The sequence below is a fragment of the Watersipora subatra genome, chromosome 1, assembly GCF_963576615.1.
Source record: "Watersipora subatra chromosome 1, tzWatSuba1.1, whole genome shotgun sequence".
Classification (NCBI taxonomy): Eukaryota; Metazoa; Bryozoa; class Gymnolaemata; order Cheilostomatida; family Watersiporidae; genus Watersipora; species Watersipora subatra.
This window is the reverse complement of record NC_088708.1, coordinates 77,997,010-78,017,306: the sequence shown is the minus strand read 5'-3', so window position 1 is coordinate 78,017,306 and position 20,297 is coordinate 77,997,010. Positions and strand designations below refer to the sequence as shown.

Sequence of the window (20,297 nt, the reverse complement as noted above, 5' to 3'; positions counted from 1 at the left end):
ATAGTCCTTGATGGGGTCAATAACCAGGCAGATGTGTCATAAATTAAAAGATATATATTTTAAAAACTGAGGTCTGAAAAGTACAAATAAACTGAGCTTATCGACTAGAGGAAGTTTAAATATTGAAAACACCAAGAATAGAACACGGTCAATGTGTAACATAAAATCTAATGCTTAAACATAACAATAAAATTGAAGCTTCCTTTGACTGCAACCAAACTTGGATTAGAATATGAAGCAATTGAATACAGAAACTATAAAAATACTAAAGGCCATCAATTACAACATGTTTGACAAATTTACCTGAAACCCATCAATCAGTATATAAAGGAATAAAATGGCTGAACAAGAAGTTCGTTTACAATTTATGAGATATATCATTTGATTGAACTTAAGGGTTATAGGTCAGTACGATGCTACGTGTATAAGCAATAAGTTAATATGACCTTTCGGTGCCACCCATCATGATAATAGGTCACTAGCCCAGCCAAATGAAACATGTTTTATTTAAAAAGACTTTTCATTGACACTAATATTCAGTGGCTCCAATTCATATTGGTTGGCTGTAACTCCACCTCTAGCCTTGGATTTAACAGAGACTGGGCTGGCTAGGTCAGAAGCTCCAATACTCGCGTTTTCATATCTAGCCAATTTCTGCTTCAGCGTTCTGATCTCCTGATTGGCTTGCTCTAGCATCGTCTGAAATATTAGAAGAGGAACTATATGACTACGATAGATGGATGGCTAGAATGCCAACTCTATCAAGAGCAGACCTTTGCACAGCTTCATCCCTTTCACATGCCACCTGGAGAGAAAATACAGCTACTAGTTACTAGAATGACACTATCTAGCTAAGGTCATGGAGCTTCAACGCTTTTACCCGGTCAACTAACAGGAAACAGAACTCAAGCTTACCTGAGCATGAGCGTTCTCAACCTCTGTTGCTTGCATCGGTGAGCCATACAAGTCGTCAATTATATCGGCAGACTTTGAGCCAACTCGCAAGTAGTAGAGCTGTAAGCACAGAAATAGATGTATGAATATACATATGTATATTCATATGGATGTACATATGTATCTATCTTCTAACTATACATATAAATATCTGTGTTTGTCTGTCATTTGTCCAGTTATAACGATAAAGTTTTAGCAACAAAATTACTTTTGTACTGGAATTAAACTCGCAACATTTAAATCGTAAGTCTACTAACAAGTCTACTACTAGCTTGCGTCATTTCAAGGCTACGCCGTTCTTATCACACCCATCGCTCTTACCATATACCGTATATTCTTTTCGCGATTGCACACGCTAAATGTGCACGTTATGTTATTAATTAATACTATAGGCTCTCGGGTTACAATGCCTTATTATCTCCCCTGTTATCTGATTTTTTTGCCCTACGAAGTAGAACATGATAAGGATGAAAGAATGGTGAGGACCATTAAAAGGTCCTCCTTTTGATAGTGAGGACGAAAAACAAAAAGTTTTTCGTCCTCACCATTAAAATAACGTAAAAAAAATTTTTCGCCGTTCGATATCAACAAAAAGTTCTATTGAAATTAAAATATGGCAGTCAGTGTACTGATTACATCGAAATAACGAAGATGCCGATATGCTGTTCGCCAAAATCCCTCCGACAACGACTGAAAGAGATAAATTGCTCGCTCTCTAGCTCAGCGTTATTCTTTCTAAGTTATAGTGAAAACGAAACCAAAAAAAGATAGGTGATAAAATTTTATTTGATGACAAAGTTGAAGTTCATTTTAGTAAAATACATACTAAAACTTAGCTTGAAGTGTGTTTAAATGTGCGTGCGTGCGTGTGTGTGTGTGATTGGAACTGCTCATCACACCTTTCAGATAATGCTTTAGGTAACTAAATCTATGAAACCAGGAGTTTTTCTATAGTTTGATTTGTTTTGTGAACTGAAATTATTTTTAGACCGTTTATTTTTATCACTAATATGTAGCATTTTTTTACTTGAGCAAAAATATTGCAGTGCAAATATTATTGGTGATGATACGTGTTGGATAATAAAGTGCTGATGATACTTAAATCATGGTAATGAAAAATCTAACAACGATGCCATCACTTTCAGACAACCAAGGTCAAATCTCATTTATCAATCTATTTGTCAATGAGATGTGTTTGTTAGTAATGTCAGTGTTTGTAGTACCAGCAGATGTCTACACTACGTGTCGGCTATGCATTTCATTGGTGCGTCGTATCTGCTGTGACTTCACTCACTGCCGCTGCTAAATGGTGTGTTGACAAATAAATTGACCAATGAGGATTGAGCTCATTCCTGTGAAAACGACGACATCTAGATATTCCGTTACCATTATTGCTGTATCATTGCGTGTTAACTATCAATTCTGGAGACGCTACGATTTGTGATGGCTATAAAGTTAGGTTGGCGATTTGCTTGGCTATATTTTTGCAAAAAACTGCTATATGTTAACCGTAAAAATTGGCCAAACACAAAAATAATTTGGGTTTATCGGATGAATTAAATTAAAGAAAGTCCTTGGTTTTTAATAGACTTGGTCAGCTCAAGAACTATATGAAAGATTTTATGAGCAGTTTAAATTTACACCTACGGAACTCACATACATGTAGCTTGTACAAGTGAGAATATAATTTTCTGTATATAAATAGCTGTGAACTGTGAATGGAAGAGAATCTTACATCAAATCAGCCTGCGCCAAAAACAAATAAAATATGACGGAGATCATTTTAATTGTAAATCAACTTTTTCCGATCAATCACAGATGTGGCATCAGTTTCTTCTCTATTGACGGTTTACCAACGCGTCTATTTAGAGATGGTACATTGGTTACTCAAACAATGCAATAGTCACTGCACTACTCATTTACAACACACGTTTCCTGTTGATTGTTATGTTGATTTGTGCAATCTGCATAATATATGCCCATTCATCTGTATACATATTCATATACTGTATAATATACGGTATAATAGGTATATAGATATTCATCGTAATATATCTCATGTACCTCTCTAAAGCCTCTTTTGATCTGTTAGATTTTTCATTACCATGATTCAAGTATCATCAGCACTTTATTATCCAACACGTATCATCACCAATAATATTTGCACTGCAATATTTTTGCTCAAGTAAAAAAATGCTACATATTAGCGATAAAAATAAACGGTCTAAAAATAATTTCAGTTCACAAAACAAATCAAACTATAGAAAAACTTCTGGTTGCGTAGATTCAGTTACCTAAAGCATTATCTAAAAGATGAAATGAGCAGCTCCAATTTGCACTAGTGACCTTCACATATCTGTTATATGTGAAAATATCTTTGTCCATATATAAACAAATGTTTGTGTGAAACTCTGTTGTCATCATCGTTCAGAAGCAAATCTCAGATGAAATCGGCTTGTGCTGAAAATTAATATATTAGAACTTTCAATGAAAATCAGTTTTTTCAGTCAATCGCAGATGTGTTGGTTTATTCACTACTGATGTAGCCTAACATGTCAGGTTAGACACATTTAATCGGTATGTGTTTAGCCACCCCTTCAGGCTAGCAAATACACACGCAGCCATGCCAATGTAGCCTGGTGAGTTAGGTAATCATTAGAAGCCACATCACAAGAACAAAATAACAAGCATGAGAGGGCAAATCTGTTATAATAGAATGCAAAATATGTATATGATGACGGAAGCCATGATATTAAGCTCGCAGGACCAAATAACAAATATTTTTGTAAATGTTTTTCTACACGCATTGCATATGATACCGTATAGCCAGTTAGAAGTCTCCCACTGCTACACCACAGCTCTGGGTCACAACATTGTACCCTACGAAGCTACTTTATGGAGCTAGGGCTAAGCACAACGGCTACTGGGCTGTTTTGACAACACGAGCGATCAGTCTTTGTTAGCGCGAACAAGAGTTAAGAGAGATGACTTATGGACTTGATAAGCTCTCAGGCCTGCAGGAGAGAGCAGTGCAGGCAGAGATGATCCAAGAGCATTCCTACCTTGGGGCAGAAGATGAGCAGGACTGTAAGCGAAACAGTTACATGGTAGTAGACAGTAGTGGCCATAAGCAAGCTGTATCCCTCTAGCCCATACAGAGGCCTGAAACAAATGGAATCGCTAAAGAAGCCTACTGCACGAGTATCCTTTAGCGAGAAGGAACTTAAGCTAAATACACACAAATGCATGCATAAGTTGGGGAATACACAATAAACAGAAGAAGCCACCGAAACTTGGCAAGGACAGACTCACGGAGCAGTATACGTACCATCAAACCGTCATCTGCCATTACAATAATACAGAGGTAAGTTAAACAAAGATGAACAATATATCTTTGCAGGCAGCAAAATATTTGTACATGTACCAGTAATACCTATGTTAGATATTAATAGCTCCTTGAGTGTACAGAACAACAAGGAAGTTTGTGACCTTCACAGCCCATTCTGTGGCTCGGTAAGCAACTATAGGGAGGTAGGATCGATCAACTTAAAATATACCAGATGCTAAGATGGGAGTGAATGCTATATATACCATCATTTCGGGTTGTATCAGGTGAACCCTGAGAGAATCTACAGCATATGAAACTATGCCAAATAAAATATCCATTTGAGACACATTGAAAATTGGTGGATGAAAAATTGTTCAAAGGATTGGCAATTGGACAGATTGCAGGCATTTGAAGGGCATTTAAAAGAAGTTTGTTAAGCACGAGACCGAGCTCTATGCCCTGAGTTTGTGGACAGCTGGTCAAGCCATTATTATATCATCTAAAAAACAGCGATTGCATGCAGCCAGCATTTTTTGGGGGGTATTGTTCCAGTGCATTGATTTCATTATGACAAAATTGCAAGCTGTAAACAAGTTGATGAAGCATGAAAGTTGTGAAGCATAACTTGTAATAATTGCAATAGGAGAACCACTTGGGAAACAATGCAAAGGTGTCGCAAAGTTTGCACACTTCACACGAGCTTTTGAATATACTAATAACCATGACAGGTCATGAGGAACAGCACACTGATAACAGCAAAGAAGAAACGCAAACTGATGACAGCTGACCTTTGACTTTAAACAAATGGTAACAAGACCTTTGAAAAGTTTTGTATTACATGTGTATAGAGATGCCGATGAAATCATGGTTTGGCATTATATATTCCAACTGTAAATGCATCACCAGATGAATAGGAGTTAAGCAGGTAGCAAGTGAACGAAATAGTAACAATATGTACTGTGGTAATCTTATGACACTAGAGCCTTCCTATCAGTACAAACAGGTCTCACACATACCTTTAAACAACACAAAAGATATTGCATATCTTCTACATACATATTATAATAGCGATGTTAGTTTTAACTTCTGGCAGTAATTTTCCAATTCTATAGTGTTCTACTGGCGAAAGACTTGATCTGCTCTCAGCAAAAAAGATAAGTTGCTAATACCTTCCATTTGCGGACAATACTGAAGTTAAGATGTGTTCTGTTTGCTGACAATACTGAAGTTAAGATGTGTTCTGTTTGCTGACAATACTGAAATTAAGATGTGTTCTGTTTGCTGACAATACTGAACTCAAGATGTGTTCTGTTTGCTGACAATACTGAAGTTAAGATGTGTTCCGTTTGCTGACAATACTGAAGTTAAAATGTGTTCCGTTTGCTGACAATACTGAAGTTAAGATGTGTTTTGTTTGGTGACAATACTACAGTTAAGATGTGTTCTGTTTGCTGACAATACTACAGTTAAGATGTGTTCTGTTTGCTGACAATACTGAAGTTAAGATGTGCTCTGTTTGCTGACAATACTACAGTTAAGATGTGTTCTGTTTGCTGACAATACTACAGTTAAGATGTGTTCTGTTTGATGACAATACTACAGTTAAGATGTGTTCTGTTTGCTGACAATACTGTAGTTAAGATGTGTTCTGTTTGCTGACAATAATGAAGGTAAGATGTGCTCTGTTTGCTGACAATACTACAGTTAAGATGTGTTCTGTTTGCTGACAATAATGAAGGTAGGATGTGCTCTGTTTGGTGACAATACTACAGTTAAGATGTGTTCTGTTTGCTGACAATACTACAGTTAAGATGTGTTATGTTTGCTGACAATACTGAAGTTAAGATGTGCTCTGTTTGCTGACAATACTACAGTTAAGATGTGTTCTGTTTGCTGACAATACTACAGTTAAGATGTGTTCTGTTTGATGACAATACTACAGTTAAGATGTGTTCTGTTTGCTGACAATACTGTAGTTAAGATGTGTTCTGTTTGCTGACAATAATGAAGGTAAGATGTGCTCTGTTTGCTGACAATACTACAGTTAAGATGTGTTCTGTTTGCTGACAATAATGAAGGTAGGATGTGCTCTGTTTGCTGACAATACTACAGTTAAGATGTGTTTTGTTTGGTGACAATACTGAAGTTAAGATGTGTTCTGTTTGCTGACAATACAGAAGTTAAGATGTGTTCTGTTTGCTGACAATACTGAAGTTAAGATGTGTTCTGTTTGCTGACCATGCTGAAGTTAAGATGTGTTTTATTTGCTGACAATACTACAGTTAAGATGTGCTCTGTTTGCTAACAAAACTGAAGTTAAGATGTGTTCTGTTTGCTGACAATACTGAAGTTAAGATGTGCTCTGTTTGCTGACAATACTACAGTTAAGATGTGTTCTGTTTGCTGACAATACTACAGTTAAGATGTGTTCTGTTTGATGACAATACTACAGTTAAGATGTGTTCTGTTTGCTGACAATACTGTAGTTAAGATGTGTTCTGTTTGCTGACAATAATGAAGGTAAGATGTGCTCTGTTTGCTGACAATACTACAGTTAAGATGTGTTCTGTTTGCTGACAATAATGAAGGTAAGATGTGCTCTGTTTGCTGACAATACTGAAGTTAAGATGTGTTTTGTTTGGTGACAATACTGAAGTTAAGATGTGTTCTGTTTGCTGACAATACAGAAGTTAAGATGTGTTCCGTTTGCTGACAATACTGAAGTTAAGATGTGTTCTGTTTGCTGACAATAATGAAGGTAAGATGTGTTCTGTTTGCTGACCATGCTGAAGTTAAGATGTGTTTTATTTGCTGACAATACTACAGTTAAGATGTGCTCTGTTTGCTAACAAAACTGAAGTTAAGATGTGTTCTGTTTGCTGACAATACTGAAGTTAAGATGTGTTCTGTTTGCTGACAATACTACAGTTAAGATGTGTTCTGTTTGCTGACAATGTTGTAGTTGTGATGCCACTGCCAAACCATTGCGCTTACCTGATGCTCAGTGACGAAAATCTATAATGAAATTATTTGAATAATCCGCATTTACTAAGTTTAATAGCATTATTATTTAATGATATCAATAATTATACAATCTATATCATACAAGAATTGTTTCTCATGGTTCTTCAAATGACTGCCCACTGTGTGAAAACATTGCAAAGGCTGATCAAGCACTGTGATTGGCCACTAACCTATTACGATGACTCATGTATATTTACTTCCTGGCTGAGTTTCTGCATGCCTAATTCCATCAGATGGGCAGGACACACGTAATACTGCCTGCCCCCTAATTCCATCAAATGGGCAGACATACGTAATACTGCCCTCTTATTCTATCAGATGGGCAGACACACGTAATACTGCCTGCCCCCTAATTCCACCAAATGGGCAGACACACGTAATACTGCCCTCTACTTCTATCAGATGGGCAGACACACGTAATACTGCCCCCTAATTCCATCAAATGGGCAGACACACGTAATACTGCCCTCTACTTCTATCAGATGGGCAGACGCACGTAATACTGCCCCCTAATTCCATCAAATGGGCAGACACACGTAATACTGCCCCCTAATTCCATCAGATGGGCAGGACACACGTAATACTGCCACCTAATTCCATCAAATGGGCAGACACACGTAATACTGCCCCCTAATTGCATCAGATGGGCAGGACACTTGTAATACTCACCAGAAAAGGTAGAAACCAACAGAGACGACAAATTCGAGTGACAGCACAATGGAGTACCAGAGCTTCTCTTTAAATGGAGACGGCATTGAGCCAGTAATCAAAACAGCGCAGAGAAAGATTCCATAGCACACAGCCAGCACTTCACCTGCAACGGGTATGCATGATTTTGGCAGTATATGTTTACCATAAAATTACAGCAGCTGCACTCCAAAGCTTTTGAACGAGAATCTACACAGCAGTTAGAAAAAATATTTCGTCATTGTTGGGAGCTACATAAATCCATAACCTCGGAATTATCACCTACACAACACTTTCAGCAATTTGTGATCAGTTTGAAGATGAAGTTCAACAAAGATGGAGTATGTCTGTTATACAGCGAGCAGTTGGTTAACTAGGCGACAGCTTTGAATGGCGCCTGGAGAGGCAGACCCTTACCGAACACCAACTGCTGAAGTTACCAATGTGAAACAATCGCCGCAAAAGCTGTTCTAATTCTGTTACAATACAATGTTAAAAAGTTAGCGATTGAAATTCAACTGCAGTATAGGTTGCCTAAGCATGTTCCGCCTATGTGTAGGTGCAAGGAATTGAAAAGCATCCAATGACATGCCCTACAGGATCACATCGCTGCACCGATCCATAAGCCGTAGAAGTGACTGAAGCTTACTTGTAAGTCTACTTGTAAAGAGCTTGTCTGCACAGCAGATCTTAATCAAAAACTTGAATATTAAATCATAAAATGACAGACCCCGACGGATCCCATCCAAATGCACTCACATATCCGCCTCAGGCACAAAGCATGATAAAACAAAATCAATAAAACTGAAGTTGCTAATGCGTGAGATCGGCAGCATAGCTGAGCAGGCAGCATAACTGAGACAGACAGCATAGCTGAGCAGGCAGCATAACTGTCGTTGTACTGTCATAACCGTAACTGAGCCGATGAGTCAAACGGAATATTGGCCATAAAGCTATATTCACCTATCTGTGTGACATAGTTGGAGGGGGTGACCATGCAGTGCTGAGCAGTTACCACTCCATCTCCTGGTCTGATTATGTCAATATAATAGCTTGACGAGTATGACCAAGTGGAGGCAGTCCACGAACTCATATAGAGGGCAGTGAAGAGAACGAGTGCTATCCAGTACTTCAGCACTCGAGCATTAGAAAGTCTGCACTTCCTCACCTTTCCTGTGCTCCTACAAATCAGACTACAGATTTATTACTTTAAACGCCATCATATTTCAACTGCATTCTAGATTGAGAGCCATAGGTCTATAGATCGACAGCCATAGGTCTGTAGATCGACAGCCATAGGTCTGTAGATTGACAGCCAAAGGTCTGTATATTGACAGTCATAGGTCTGTAGATCAACAGCCATAGGTTTGTAAATCGATAGCCATAGGTCTGTAGATCGACAGCCATAGGTCTGTAGATCGATAGCCATAGGTCTATAGATCGATAGCCATAGGTCTATAGATCGACAGCCATAGGTCTGTAGATTGACAGTCATAGGTCTGTAGATCGATAGCCATAAGTCAGTAGATTGACAGCCATAGGTCTGTAGATCAACAGCCATAGGTCTGTAGATCGACAGCCATAGGTCTGTATATTGACAATCATAGGTCTGTAGATCAACAGCCATAGGTTTGTAGATCGACAGCCATAGGCCTGTAGATCGAAAGCCATAGGCCTGTAGATCGACAGCCATAGGCCTGTAGATCGACAGCCATAGGCCTGTAGATCGACAGCCATAGGTCTGTAGATCGATAGCCATAGGTCTATAGATCGGCAGCCATAGGTCTGTAGATTGACAGCCATAGCTCTGTAGATTGACAGTCATAGGTCTGTAGATCAACAGCCATAGGTCTGTAGATCGATAGCCATAAGTCTGTAGATTGACAGCCATAGGTCTGTAGATCGACAGTCATAGGTCTGTATATTGACAGTCATAGGTCTGTAGATCGATAGCCATAGGTCTGTAGATCGACAGCCATAGGTCTGTAGATCGACAGCCATAGGTCTGTAGCTTGACAGCCATAGGTCTGTAGATTGACAGCAGTAGGTCTGTAGATTGACAGCCATAGGTGAGAAGATTGACAGCCATAGGTCTGTATATCGACAGCCATAGGTCTGTAGATCGACAGCTATAGGTCTGTAGATTGACAGCCATAGGTCTCTAGATTGACAGCCATAGGTCAGTAGATTGACAGCCATAGGTCAATAGATTGACAGCCATAGGTCTGTAGCTTCAACTACTGAAGATAACTGATAGCTATGAAAATTAATAGGAAACTGCAGGGGCTTCAGCTTAGTTCTGTTCCAGCTTAGTTCCAGAGATGAACACCCAACTAAAGTGAAAACACTTTTGGTTTTGTCCACCATGCTATTTAACAGTTGATACCATCTTTCCGGTGAAGCAATGATACAATGCCACATGCGAAGGGGTGCATGGCACACCTCCCCAAAGGTACCAACACAAATGTTAAGTACAGAGGAGCAGTAAGATACATCTTCCGCTACTCGTATAAGCTATAAATAGCGATTGAATAACTGTTGGCCTAAAGCCAGTTATCTTGGCAGCATTGATCAGATGAATGTAGGCTTTGGTGAGTCATCACCAGTCTACACTCACCTACTACAGTCATAACAGTCCATTACCTTTTGTTGAAATATTTAACCAAATCATTCTAGGAAAGATTCCTTGAAGAGCAAAAAAATGTAAAATATATTATAGCACTAGAGCCTAACATTAATAGCCTGCAATGATTAACAATTATTAAAGCACTTGTCTGTTGATGTCGTATATAAGCGATCTCCAGTAATCTGACGCGTAACAGCAGGTGTCCATATCAGAGAGTGACAAGCAGCAGTCAGAGTTCATACGGAAGACTTACCATTGCAACTTAATAGATATGACTGGGAAAATAGAGACAAAGGAGACTTCGGTCAGCCAGGGTATGAGATAACAGCTGAGCTGTGAAGGTGGCCATAGCATGAGCATGTGCTGTAAATAGGATGGCATAGCTTATGCACACCACTGTAGGATGGCATAGCTTGTCAATCATAGCTTGTCAATCATAGCTTGTCAATCATAGCTTGTCAATAGTTACACTATTTAAATTATTTAAAGAACTTGCACAAAATTCAATTAGCTTTCATCAGAAAGTATCAGTATTTCTCTAATAATTGCGATTGTTGTTGATGTTTGACTTGATCTGACTGTTAGGATATTTCAAGATTAAAAACACCAAAACTTGATTGCGGTTAAAGCGATCAGATCAAGTGAAAGTGCGATTATGATGTCAACAGTTGCAAGGAGATGCTGCAACTTGAATGCAATCGCCGATATGACTATAGCAACGATATGACTATAGCAACGATATGACTATAGCAACGATATGACTATAGCAACGATATGACTATAGCAACGATATGACTATAGCAACGATATGACTATAGCAACGATATGACTATAGCAACGATATGACTATAGCAACGATATGACTATAGCAACGATATGACTATAGCAACGATATGACTATAGCAACGATATGACTATAGCAACGATATGACTATAGCAACGATATGACTATAGCAACGATATGACTATAGCAACGATATGACTATAGCAACGATATGACTATAGCAACGATATGACTATAGCAACGATATGACTATAGCAACGATATGACTATAGCAACGATATGACTATAGCAACGATATGACTATAGCAACGATATGACTATAGCGTTTTAACCGCAATCAAGTTTTGTCGATTTTAATCTTAAAACATCCTGGCAGTCAGATCAAGTAAAACATCAAAAACAACCGCAAATGATAGGAAAAATACCGATAATTTCTAATAAAATCACTCAAAATTTTGTACAAGCTCATCTTTAACACATGTTGGGTGAATGGTCAAGGTGCTGCTACATGATTAGCTCTCTATGCTAGGAGTTTGTAGTGACCAGAACACGTTGATGAACTACAGAGGAAGACAACTCAACTCTATATGTGTACCCCATTACATACCCTCTACACACATGTGCACCCATTACATACTCCCTACACATCTGTACCCCATTACATACTTCCTACACATCTGTACCCCATTACATACTTCCTACACATGTGTACCCCATTGTATACTCCCTACACATGTGTACCCCATTACATACCCCTACACATGTGTACCCTATTACATACCCCTACACATGCGTACCCCATTACATACCCTTACACATGTGTACCCCATTACATACCCCTACACATGTGTACCCCATTACATACCCCTACACATGTGTACCCCATTACATACCCCTACACATGTGTACCCCATTACATACCCCTACACATGTGTACCCCATTACATACCCTTACACATGTGTACCCCATTACATACCCCTACACATGTGTACCCCATTACATACCCTTACACATGTGTACCCCATTACATACCCCTACACATGTGTACCCCATTACATACCCCTACACATGTGTACCCCATTACATACCCTTACACATGTGTACCCCATTACATACCCCTACACATGTGTACCCCATTACATACCCCTACACATGTGTACCCCATTACATACCCTTACACATGTGTACCCCATTACATACCCCTACACATGTGTACCCCATTACATACCCCCTACACATATGTGTACTCCTGTGTACAAAACTGTGTGAACAAGACAAGGCATGACACTGCGACACCAGGTCAGGGAGTAATACTGAGCCAATACACAGGCTATGATATCCTGAGCTGCCTGAAACAGCAGAAAGAGAGAGAACATGGATGTCAATACTCACCGCTGCATACTTGCATATCGCACCAAACACCACTAGTAGGAGTACAGCAGGGCAGGCATCTTGAATGACCTAAGTTAACACAGCAGAAGTTCAAGTATGACCAAAAGGAAGCATGTGAAGATAAGCCGATAGGTCTGATGGAAAATAAGTCAAAGACGGAGCTTACCTGTGATGAGTGGTAGAGGATGACAAGGAGAGCTAGGATGAGACAAAAGAGAGTGAAGGCAGCGCTGACGGCTACCAAACCATATCTCTGTGCTGACTCAAGGAGTATGACCTCCTTGGGTGGCTGTAAAAAGGGACAGCATACTGAGACTGGATAAACAGCGTAATAAAGCGCTCCTCATTACAAAACAAGTAATCGTCATATGTATAACTAGTAAAGCATTAAAATGTCCACAAATTCATCAATGGGAGTGATCAAATAGCCAAACATAACGGGATCTAGAAAAAATGCATGCATCTATAGGAACAATAGAGCGTACATACACACTGAGAAAGGGTTTTACAATGTTAGAGATAAATATACAGAAATGCAACAAAAAAAGTCACCAGTGTCATCACTTTGTTTTATATTATTATATTACTATTGTTGCTGTTACATCCATATGCTTGGAAGACTTATTCTCAAGACTGCAAGACTTCTTATTTTAATTGGCTAATTATTACTGACCTCACTCTATAGTATATGTAGGTGTGTAATGTATGTATGAATGTGTGTGCTGTATATATGTATGTGTGTACTGTATATATGTATGTGCACAGTGGAACCTCGGTTCTCGAACATAATCCGTTCCAGAAGGTTGTTCGAGATCCGAAACGATTATTCCCATTAGAATTAATGTATGCAATACTTAATCCGTTCCAAGCCGAGATAACAACTTTGGTGAAGTATTTTTCTGTACTTTACACCATAAACTGTACTGTATACTACATACCATAAATAAAAACGGGTAGATATAGACCGTGTTTATTTTTAATAAAATATTTTCTATCTATGATGATGAAAACAGAAAACAAAAAGTAAAATTTCTAATGTTTTGCTCTAAAAACATCGAAAACATTCTACGTTAAGAAACAATACCAAAAATTGATAACGAAACAGCAAAAAATATACCAGATCAGTTACATAAAAAATCGTGTGAAAAAGAAAATATAAACAGCATTGGCACGTTTACTTCACATCTTTGAAGGATAATCCTCCTACAAAACAATTTAGGGTAACTCGACTGGAGGAGTTGTCTCTCTAGCGAATGTCTTCGGTAGAGGGACATCGTCCCAGATAGTTCCTTCCTTTTTGTAAAGAATTTATGAAACGTAACTTGCTTCTCTCTTCGTTAACGAATGTTTCCATGCTGTTTCCGGAGCTGTTCCGAACGTTTAATTCCAATGCGTATGCTCCGGTGTTGTCGAAAACCGAATTTATGTTTGAGATCCAAGACAAACTAATGTCAATTTTTTTGGTTGAAAACCGAATTAGTCAAGAACAGAAGCATTTGAGAACTGAGGTTATACTGTATATATGGATCTGTGTACTGTATATACATGTATGTATACGTGTACTACATATACGTGCATGTGTATTGTATATATGTATATGTGTGCTGTATATATGAATGTGTACAGACTTTACATATGTGTATGTTAACTTTATAATATTTTATATTATATTTTTTGGAAGTAATTTAACCCCACCCTGTGTAGTAAGTAGAGCTCAATGTACATACTATGGTAAACAAAGATATATTAGATACGTACTATGATGGAGAGATCAATACAAATACTATGAGTGAGAGAAATCAATGACTGTAATGCTACTGATAGAGATCAATGTCCGGACTGATTCACAGTTATGACTAAACACTTATAGCAGTTCAACAGCCACTGGTACTTCAGAGGATTAGCGACACCAGCAACCAAATATCTCTGTATTTTAAATTCCTCAAATATAGATGAGACACCCTAGATATGACTAGAAGGATCAGAGAGGTAAATTGATGAACAGCGTGTGTTGACTGATGAGCTCATACTTGATGATTCACTGATATTTGAGTCAGTGATGAGCTATCAATAGCTTACACAGTTGAAGTGTTGATTATCTCTATCACACCTGATTGACCATGTCTCTGACTCAGACCTCTCCGCACAGGCAAGTTCAGTTTTCAACTACCTAAACTAACTACATTCATGTGGAGCACTCTTGCATTTCATTCACTTACCGCAAAGTTATCTCTAAAAAACAAATTCAATGTTGCAGATCAAAGATAGGCTTACTAATAATAAATAAGGGCAATAAATAAATATTTGTAAATTTGAATAATAAATAATGGTATGCAAAAGGCTACCATGGTAAATTATTCCTGGAATAAAATGTGGGCTAAGGGAAACGCCTAAACTGCACAAGTTAGTATTACAATCTAATACCACTGCTAGCGGGGTAACTGTCAACTGTCATAACCACATCACTATTCGTCTCAGTGAACCATACCATGTCTCAATTCAAAAGTTGCTAGGTGTGTAACTATGGTGTCCCTTAGAAAAAACCTGCGGTAATAATAACCAAACAACTAGCATTGATAGCATGTGATCCTAAGCAGGGTCAATCACCAGTGCAGGGGTCAATAGATTTCCATGGTTAGAAAAACAGGACTACACATGGAAATCCAAAGAGCATTAATAAATGCGAACAAAAACTTATACTTTCTTCACTTAGAAAATGTACTAAGTGAAGCTGTTAGCCGAACTCATCTCATTTAAGCTTATGGAAGTTGCCCTATCTCTAAAGGAATTTCAGTTTAGAAGATAGATACTTGGAGTATCCAGATCTGAATAAACGGTTTGCTTAGTTTTTGTGCTGTACAAATATGAAAGCTGACAATGCACAAACTATACCACAGGTCAACATGGATCCATGGCATTCACGTGCCAGTCATTAGACCAAGGCCAAAGAAAATCTGTGAGATTAGAGCTATACCTTTGGGGGCTGTGAGATTAGTGCTATACCTTTTGGAGGCTGTGAGATTAGTGCTATACCTTTGGGTGCTGTGAGATTAGTGCTATACTTTTTGGGGCTGTGAGATTAGTGCTATACCTTTGGGGGCTGTGAGATTAGAGCTATACCTTTGGGGCTGTGAGATTAGTGCTATACCTTTTGGGGCTGTGAGATTAGTGCTATACCTTTGGGGGCTGTGAGATTAGTGCTATACCTTTTGGGGGCTGTGAGATTAGTGCTATACCTTTGGGTGCTGTGAGATTAGTGCTATACCTTTTGGGGCTGTGAGATTAGTGCTATACCTTTGGGTGCTGTGAGATTAGTGCTATACTTTTTGGGGCTGTGAGATTAGTGCTATACCTTTGGGGGCTGTGAGATTAGAGCTATACCTTTGGGGGCTGTGAGATTAGTGCTATACCTTTTGGGGCTGTGAGATTAGTGCTATACCTTTGGGGGCTGTGAGATTAGTGCTATACCTTTTGGGGGCTGTGAGATTAGTGCTATACCTTTGGGTGCTGTGAGATTAGTGCTATACCTTTTGGGGCTGTGAGATTAGAGCTATACCTCTGGGGGCTGCAAGATTAGTGCTATACCTTTGGGGGCTGTGAGATTAGTGCTATACCTTTTGGGGCTGTGAGATTAGTGCTATACCTTTGGGGGCTGTGAGATTAGAGCTATACCTTTGGGGGCTGTGAGATTAGTGCTATACCTTTTGGGGCTGTGAGATTAGTGCTATACCTTTGGGAGATGTGAGATTAGTGTTATACCTTTGGGAGCTGTGAGATTAGTGCTATACCTTTGGAGGAGTGCAGTGACTAGCTAGCATCACACTAGAGTTCTTATCTGGATCTGAGAGAGCAGATCCATCGATGGGCTCACATTCACTGCAGTCCAGGCATCGACATGAGTAAGATCCCACAACAAATCCAGATCCATTTCTGTACAAACACTGCAAGAGCACGAAGCTAGTCATATGATGCTAACTGTGATAATAGACATGAGGCCAATAAAAATTTATTGCTGTTTATCTTTATAAAAACATGCTAGGGACTGCAAGCATATCAGAAAATATATGTATTTCAAAGAGATGGCTTCATAATTGTTGAGTTTGATTTACTTGATGCTATTGCAGCTATTAAATGTTTAGTTTATCTTTACTAGTAGAGGTCAAAGATTTACCATGCTGCAGTGCAATCATCAAGCACAGAATCCAACATAAATATGATTGGCCCAAAAGGAGTAAAAAAATTCACAGCGTACAAGTGCAAGGCCACTAATGGTTCGCATTATAGCTGATCTATGCCGCTTTGATAACCCTGAATAAGCTTACGGCTGCATGTATTGATAGAATAATTATATCCCGACATAAAAACAATGGAGCTATTGATAGAGACCATGTCTAATGAATAAACACTCATGCACTTAACATTGAAGTATGCAGCCGAGAGACAAAGATGGAATGACACAGAGTAACAAAAGCGTACAATAAGAGTTCACGGAGGGTTTGAATTTACCTCACTGATTTCACGTGAGCAGAGAGCAGTGTCAGCAAAGGTGGCATCTGGAGAGCCTGGGCACTGGTTGACATCAATATCCTGTATGTCTATCCATATCCAAAACACAACTCTGAAACAGCACCCTCTCTGTTATGACCTCTAATGACCTCTATACATGCCCAATTATACGTCTAACAAAGTTTTACACAACATTATGCAGATAATAACTGCGCAATGTGTAATTAATTTCACATTAAATGTGCAGTTGAAAATCCATTGGCATAGCTCCTGCTAAACACTCAACTATATTTAAAAACTTCAACTGATGTAATTTTCCTATATCTATCTTCTATTTTCATATATCTCTTGCATTTATTATAGTAACTAATCAGTTTTGTCTGTCTTACAATGGTTGCAGGTAAAATTTATACACAATTTACTCAGTTGAACTCTGCCTACTGCTTATTAACAATGAGATCAAACTTACTTGGTCAACTGGCTGTCAGGGCGTAGTCTCACAGCAGTGTCTACAAACTGTGCCTGCCATTTACCACACACATAGGAATACACCCAGCTTCTGGCTGTAGCTTCAAACAGTAGCAGGTGTCTTTCTTCACAGGCGCTAACAAGTACGCCGTCCTCATAACAGAACACTAACTTTTCATTTTCTCCCAATAGTATATCAATTTTCTTTATTTTTTTAGGATATGTGTCTTTTATGGTTTTGTAGGCATCATTAAGCAGTGTCGCTGACGGCGAATAACTACGAGGCTTAATGTCTAAATCCTTGAGGTCGGACGCCTGGTCTTGAATCTCATCGAGAAGTCCAGAAAAAAAAGATTTAAAATATGTATCTCCTCCGAAAAACTTTGGAGCGTTGATAGCATCGACATCATTGTCAGGACAGAAGTCATATTCTTCATCATATTGAACGTATTGAACAGTTTCCACAAGACTTTGTGAAGTGACGCTACCGCTTACAAGTATAAGTAAGGCAATTAGCTTTGCAAATTTACGCTTTATGTTATTCTTAACCATCTTCGTTAGAGTTCCAATATTTGAAATCTGAAGAAATGTTCTTATAAAAATGTAAACAACACTATTAAGCTAGGCAGATCTTCACTACTTTTGTGTGCTGGGCTCAGTTGTCACTGTCAACCTTCAATAAAAAGGTACATAAGACTCAGTTGTCCCCTTCCATAAAGAGGTACACAATTGAGTTACATGATGCTGATGAAAATACTTCTAAGCATAAGCTTTAGAAGTTTACCAGTCATAAAATTGGAACCACTTTTAATCAAGACCGGCAAGGTTTCCTCAAGATTTGCTCGCTAAGAGTCTTTGGGTGATATCTCACATGTGATAGACAAACAACAGCATTATTCTAAATTGCTTGCAATGTGTTCAACAATAAGCCACTAATACATATAAAATAATCACTCTGTTATTCTAAATGACGTTTCATTGACTGGAAACTATTCAATGGCGTTGGAAGATAACTATATTCTTATAGGTAGGAGTGAGTGCGGCAAGCTGAGCATTGAAGCAAGTTGAGCTTCACTGTTTCCTATTAAATATATGCTTTGTTGTTTACATTTGTGGTATAATTTTATGACCTTGCACCATATATCCAGATATTTATAATCCTAAAGTGAAAGACAGAGACGTAAGTCAATCATTCAGAATTTTGTCTTTTTTTCTGTTTTGTTTTGTAATTTTCCTGCACACTATATCGTGCAAAAGATCAAATTAAGCCAGCCTGTGACCACTATGTTGTTACATCATGTTTAATAGAATGTTTCTAAAATAATTTTTGTGTGATTTTTAATGTAGGTTTCTCAGATCACAATGCTTAAAAAGCGGCAGCAAGTTTGAGCAAGTTTATCATTGTTGATTAGGGGTAAGTTGAGCATGCTCAACTTACCTTGATTTGTTCTTGAACATATGCTAGATGCTTTGCCTTGTGTTACAATAAAGCAGCCTCTACAAGAGATGCATCCTATAGGCCTATGGGCTGATATTGACTGACATCTTAACCAAAGACATATGATCACCACATAGAAATATGCCAAAACCTCCTTTAAGATCTGTAAAACTAAAAAAAATGAAGCCACAGCCTATCTGTGACAGAAGTGAAGACAAATCAGCTACACCTGAATTAAAAGATGAAGAAGAAATAAGTGAACCAGTCTTCCAAAACCGTTAGAGTGAGAGTCGTCAACTATATAATGGCTAGTTGATCAGAAAAGGTATCTATGAAAAAATATTTTACTGCAATGACTATGGTTGATGAAGATAAGGTAGTCCGCGTAAACTAACTGATTAGAGTAGGAGAAAGCTCACCTACTCAAACATCCTTCTGCTATTTAAACAAGGATGATGAAGGAGGGGTAGACTATAAAAATGTCTTTGAGGTGCTGCCAGAGTTTGTCATGGACCAGCGAGAAAGAGTTCATTTCAGTTATGCATTGAGCTGCAACTAATAATTTTACTTTTTTTGTACTTGTAGCTACTTCAGTTTGCTTTATTTTAGCTTTTTCTTGACAATTTTCTATCATAAATAAAAGTTTCAGCAACCACAGCATGCGTAGTAGTCTTTACGCTCAACATGCCCCGACCATGCTTAACATGTCCCCATTCTTTTGTTTTTTGTTTTTTTTTATGAAAACTTCATTATTTGGACTGATAGAATAATACAGCCCACTAAAACATAAACATTGAAAATTATTGGTAGGCCACACCTATGCTGTAAAAATCGATTTGATTGTAGTGAAAACAAATAAGTGATAGCCATTCAAATTTTGCCTGCTCAACTTGTACCGGTCTCCCATACTTACCAATGAATAAATATATTTTAGGTAGGTCGATGGTAGCTGTCATGAATAGAAATGCCGGCGCAAATCTATATACGATTAAATAACACTATGACAATCAAGAAATGAGAAAGTGCTAATCGATTATGAATAGGGCTATCCAGACCAAATGAAAGTGATCTAGCCACTAGAAAATATTA

At 38.3% G+C, this 20,297-nt stretch overlaps 1 protein-coding gene across 1 annotated transcript; it reads right to left on the bottom strand.

Annotated features, from left to right (window-relative positions):
- Window positions 1-34: 34 nt before the first annotated feature.
- Window positions 35-20,174, bottom strand: LOC137405487 (metabotropic glycine receptor-like). The gene is made up of 12 exons (XM_068091769.1): window positions 20,122-20,174; window positions 17,772-18,443; window positions 17,303-17,414; window positions 16,585-16,737; window positions 12,963-13,085; window positions 12,797-12,865; window positions 10,873-10,982; window positions 8,957-9,174; window positions 7,976-8,120; window positions 4,017-4,116; window positions 916-1,014; window positions 35-699 (listed from the first exon to the last, which is right to left on the bottom strand). The coding sequence occupies exons 2-12, from the start codon at window positions 18,320-18,322 to the stop codon at window positions 508-510; spliced, it is 1,872 nt and encodes a 623-aa protein (XP_067947870.1). The 5' UTR covers window positions 18,323-18,443; window positions 20,122-20,174; the 3' UTR covers window positions 35-507.
- Between the last annotated feature and the right edge of the window lie 123 nt (window positions 20,175-20,297).